General features: G+C 35.1%; 1 protein-coding gene across 2 annotated transcripts in view; it reads right to left on the bottom strand.

Moving 5' to 3' along the window:
• Positions 1 to 616: 616 nt before the first annotated feature.
• Positions 617 to 5843, bottom strand: part of LOC135136464 (transmembrane protein 65-like) — a 9046-nt gene continuing 3819 nt past the window's right edge. For both annotated transcript variants that reach the window (XM_064065742.1, XM_064065743.1), the window contains 3 exons: positions 1850 to 1891; positions 1712 to 1779; positions 617 to 1658 (listed from right to left, as the gene is read on the bottom strand). In XM_064065742.1, the coding sequence (XP_063921812.1) occupies positions 1356 to 1658; positions 1712 to 1779; positions 1850 to 1891 (413 nt within the window). In that variant the 3' untranslated portion in view covers positions 617 to 1355. The remainder of the gene's footprint in view (positions 1659 to 1711; positions 1780 to 1849; positions 1892 to 5843) is intronic.

Genomic DNA, 5843 nt, shown 5'->3' with positions numbered 1-5843 from the left:
TACAACAACAATAATAATTAGGGGAACATCAAGTTAATCAAGAAGTTTCTACTCTGAAATGTGTGAAATTTTGACAAGTGTTACTTTTGTTTTATTGTTTGCGAATTTTGGAATATATGGCATTTAAACTAATCTAAAGCATTACCCCATTTTGAGAGAAAGGACCTTGAAAATTATCATCAGTTAAATTAATATTGTGGCGTCTAATTATTTTCTCACAGCTTGAATTTGAACATTTATTATCGAATTATTATTTTAATTTTGACCGTGTTCAATGTATTCTTAATTAATTCCATGAAGGTAGAATGGCCTTGTCGCCTCCACGATTATGCAATACATAATTTAACCTCATGCAAATTCTTCGAGTGTGACTTAAATCAACGTTGTTTATTTCCGTTCTTGTAATTATAACACTCAATTTGCTATTGTCAAAATTCAGGCTTTAACTTAACACCCAAATTAAAACCTTTTGTCTGTCTCATTGCCGTTTTCATGTGAATATTCATCTTCAGGTTGGCTGCGTCCTTTGCGTGAATGACGGTAAGCCTCAAAAATACGAGTATTTCCAGATCTAGAACTACAACAGAAGAAAAATATGGGGTGGAAATAATCCGCATACACATTATGCTCGTTTATTAAAGAAGAAGTAAACAGATAAACAACTTTCTCCAATATGTACAGATATTAAGAGAAAAACCTCCTAAGGCATGTCATTGTAGAAGTCTGAACACTTATTTACAGATCGGTTATCAATTTTAGTTATGAAGTTTGGAAACCCTACACTCAAAAAGTGAGTACGATTACGTTACAATATAATAAAGTGCAGCAGGTTCGGGATCCCGCCTGAATCACAAAATAACCAGGAACACAACGACTGAATATTGCTAACTTTCAAACAGGAATCTACGATTTCTGCTTATTTTAAAGTCTGAAATGTTATGTCTATGCAGCACGGTTGCCAACAACACTCCAAGTGATTCAAAATCATCCTTAATACTATAACACAGATGTCGGAATTAGGTTGAACCCTAACTTTCCTGAGTGACTTCTAAAAGAGACAAGAAAAACAAGAAATAGTTCATTGATCCAGCTATTACAACACAGACGACACTTCTATTAATAGCGCCCAGTTGGCTTTCCACATTTCCAATATTAAATTTATTGTGTTGGCTTAATTCCATCGCAAAATAAAATACAGACAACATTTGGAAGCTTGCGGGTCAAAACGACCCGCCTTTGCACAACCTTTGAGTGTATTTATTGCTAACGATTGTCCAACTGCCCAAATTATTTCAAAACACGTATAAATAAAATCCAAAATTCATAACTAAAAAAGCGCCACTTTATTTCTGGCATTACGTGTCTACTTTACAATCTTCTTCATCCTTCGGTCTTCTGAATAGCAGCGGACACATGCCTAAAATACACCCTATCGTGACTCCAAAAACGCGACCGAAGTTAGCGGCGTTTCTGGAACACGTCATGTCCATCTGGATCGGTGACAATTTCGGTGGTCTAAAACCGATTTTATTCGCTAGTCGTTCCACGTAAAAGGCCGTGCCTATGCCTAAAACGTCCGAGAAGGTGTTGCCTAAGGCCGCCGCCGCCATGGTGGTCATGCAGAAGTAAGACCCGAGGTACAGGTCGATGTAATCTCCCTAGAGGTCGCAGTTTGTGATTTAGTTTATTGTGATTTTTTGTTTTTACTTACGAAAAATAACATGAAGAAGTTGTCCAGGAAGCCAAAACCAATAAATGGAATCGAGTTTGCAATAGCAACTGTAATAAGTGAGTTAGGTTTGTCGACGCAGGTAATGAAAGTTTGGGTGAGGTGGTCTTGGATACTTACTATCACCTAATTCCCTATTTGTTGGACGTGGTACCGATTCGGCTAAAATGGTGCAATCATGGTTATTATTACGGTACTAAGAATCTAGGGCTGCAATTTATCGCACGTTTACTTCAAACAACCAAAAATGAATATATATTTTTTTTTTAGAAATTACACTAAATTACGAGTTTTTGGTTATTAAAAATAAACCTATTCTATAATGCAAATATCTTCCACAATTCTAAAGTTTTAGTTGTATTAAGATCTAGTGCGAAGGTATCTACATGTAAGGATCTACGAAGCGCACATTTCAGTTATTATAATAAATAATTAACGTACATTAAGAATGCCAAAACTTAGTTAGGTAGAAGAAAAATCATTTAGTGTCTCCGGTCACAACTCCTAAAACAAAACAAGATATGTCAAAAAAACTTTTCTATACAATGAAAGTACGACTACTTAACACACTTTACTCAATATTTTAAAATCGTTGTGTATTAGTACAAAATACAATCGTTAATGTAGATTTGGCTATTGATAATAACTGAAATGATCTATTACTTAAATCGTAGTAATTGAAAAATTTAACTAAAAATAAATTCATTCCAAATATCGGAAAGACTAAAAAAGCACTTAGAAAAAAACAAAAATGAGATGATTCATATTTGGAAGTGAATTTTGTGAAAGCATAATGGCATGCAGAAGCCGAATGTTAGTAATGTTAAAAACGAGAAACAAAATAGACAAACAACATTCCAACAAGTTCAAGTAGTTATTTTTTTTAAATACAGTTCATTTTGATGAGGGACTTTTATGTTCAACAATTAAAAAATAGGTGTATTTAAAAGTACACGTTTACACACGATTAATTCTTACCCGTATGTAGCAACAAAAACAAAAACTTGATTATTAAAAATCTCATTCTTCAATGTTCGCAGGCAATCTGCTAAGTTAAAGTGGACAATTAATATAGGTGGTACGAAATTTTAATCGTGCCAATTCCTCAACGTCAACATGATCCGACTGATCACCTCTTCACCCAAACTCATTTTTTATCGTTTATTTTAGAAATTATTATTAATATTTCAGCTTTTCTATTTTAATAAGAAACAGAAAAAACTAAAAATCGGTTGAAAAACCGAAAGATTGGGACATTCAAAATTTTTTTAATCTTTCAATTTTTCGTTTCTTCAATTTTTGAAAACCGTAAAATTGAAAATGCAAAAGTTGAAAAATCGAAAAATTCAAAAATTGGCGCCAAATTTTTTGTGCTCTTGGACGCGAAATCGCAACTTACGTTTAAATTCGTGACGACTTCACGTTCAAGGCTGATTCCATCACAAATACAATAAGCACACGAAACGTGTTTTAGTAGATACATAATAAAGCTGACGCCATGACCTTTCCCGCCAATTTTTTGAATTTCACCAACCAGAATCGTGCATTTCGAAGGCGGGAAAATCGATACATTTAAAATTGGATATTGTATTACATCGATTCTGCCCGGTTAAAATTAAAACGGTTTTGTTACCCAGACAATAATTGCGTAAAAGATAAGTTTAATGACAAGTTAACTATTTACTCCAAGTTTTAACGCAGAATTGAGTATTACATATATTTTCAACATACTATACTAAAAAAAAATTATATATAATTGGATATGGAAAGGAGAAGTGGAATTAAAAAAATATGCATTTAGGTTACATTTTCTGAAAAAAAAAAAAAATCAACCTACAAAAAACAGCTAAAGCAACGCTACAAGCTTGCGAAATAGGGAACACTACTTCAAGCTAAACATTGGGGGGGGGGGTTATGTTATTTAATTATTAAGTGGGATTTATAAACTTGCTGTTGACCTTGACGTTGTTTTTAGAGCTAAAAATTGTCATTTCATGTTTTAAATTGCTTGTTGTTGACGTAAGTCTACACATATTAAGAAAAAAGGCAAAATATGGCGATTAACTCTTCAGTACGTCATGTACGATTTTTTTGATAATTTTTTGTAAAAGTAAGCTAAGTTTAGCTTTTTTTTAGTTTTATGAACAAACAGTAGACACGCCCACCCACCCCTTCGTCATTCCAATGACTACTCTTAATATTGTTCAGTTCTATCTTAGCAAGTTTTAGCCCCGCCCACCCACCCTTTATTTTCTTGGAAGGTATGTGATTTGCCAAAATCATTCTTATCTTATCAAGTACCTGCCCCGCCCACCCGCCCTATATTTGCTTAGAAAGTATATCATTGGCACTCAGTCTTACCTTAGCGAATACTAGTGCCACCCACCCGTTGTTTTTTTAAAGAGTATGTCATTTTCCAAAATCAGTCTTACGTAAAGAAGTACTAGCCCCGCCCACCCGCCCTCTATTTTTTAAGAGGGTATCTAATTTGCCACAATCAGTACTATCTTAGCAAGTAAAGTCGCGATCTTTTCTATAGAACCACTCCCTAGTGTAAATTTTCAAAATTTGTTTGGTGTAAGTGACCTTGACGGGTTTCTGGGGGAAAACATATGTGTCAAAAATTTGACAGGTTAGATGGCCCCATTGTCAATGTAGATATTTTATTTTAATAAATAGATGAACAGAACATACAGTCTGCACGGGATACAGTGCGGCATAGCTGAGGGCAACCGAAACATTCGTGTTGTGCTAGTTTCGATTGCCATGTCAACTACCGCTACCAACCGCGTTCGGCGTAAAGTACTAGGTGACAGGGCTACCAACTTGACTTTTTATCGAGTGGTTCCGTAGAAATGACCGCTACTGTACTAGCTAAGATAAAACTGATTTTGACAGATGACAGTCCCTAAGAAAAGTGAGGGTGGGTGGGCGGGGCTAGTAACTGCTAAGATAAGACTGAATTTGGCAGATGATATAGTCCCTAAGAAAAGTGAGGGTGGGTGGGCGGGGCCAGTCACTCCGGTGACTACACTTAATATTGTTCAGTTCTATCTTAGCACGTTTTAAGTATAAATATAAACCCCGCCCACCCACCCTATCTCAATTCTGATAATTTTTTTATTCGTCGTGAGCCAAGGGGGCGGAGCATAACTGCAAAATCCTTATTTTCTGCGAGAAATTAAAAACATGTTTTTGAGTATTGTGTTGTTCAAAGAATACTATCTATATTAAGAAAAAAATAAGGCCAAAGATTAGGCCCCACCCATACCCGCCCCGATCTTAATTCTCAATTGTGATGAATTTTTCATTCGTTGTCAGATCGAGGGGCGGGGCTTAATTGCAAGATCCATATTTGTCTACGAGAATTTACCATTTTAAACAAGTTTTAAGTTTCTTGTTGTGAAAAAATGACTACACATATCCAGAAGAACAGGCTAAATATAAGCCCCGCCCACCCGCCCTATCTCAATTCTGATGAATCCTTATTATTTCTCTAGAAGGAATTACCATGTAAGGCATGTTTTTGAGTATCGTGTTATTCAACGAATATTATGTATATTAAGAAAAAATTAAAGCCAAAAATTAAGCTCCACCCTTACCTGCCCTGATCTAAATAATAATGGAGTTTTCATTCGTTATCAGAGCTAGGGGCGGAGCCTAATTGTAAAATACATATTTCGTTAGAAAAATTTACCATCTTAAATGCGTTTTAGGTTTCTATGACTAAAAAAATTAATCAGAATTGAGATGGGGTGGGTGGGCGGGCTTTATATTTCGTCTGTTTTTCTTAATACACATAGTATTTTTTGAGCAATACGATACTCAAAAACATGTTTTTAATTTCTTGTAAAGAAATACGTATTTTGCAGTTAAGCTCCGCCTCCTTGCTTCACGGCGAATAAAAAAATCATCACAATTGAGATAGGGTGGGTGGGCGGGGCTCCATTTTACCTTTCTTGATACTTAGTTTTGCAACTTTGGCTAATAATATACTATTTTGAGTGTCGTCTTGTTCAAAGATTACTTTGTATATTAAGAAAAAAATTAAGTCAAAGATTAGGCCCCACCCATACCCGCCGCCCCGATCTCAATTCTCAATTGTTGTGAATTT

Source organism: Zophobas morio, unplaced genomic scaffold (assembly GCF_036711695.1).
Source record: "Zophobas morio isolate AGI-343-1 ecotype UQ-CSIRO unplaced genomic scaffold, CSIRO_AGI_Zmor_V1 ptg000026l, whole genome shotgun sequence".
NCBI classification, from domain to species: domain Eukaryota; kingdom Metazoa; phylum Arthropoda; class Insecta; order Coleoptera; family Tenebrionidae; genus Zophobas; species Zophobas morio.
Note: the sequence above shows the minus strand (reverse complement) of the source record. Positions and strands in the feature narration are given on the sequence as shown.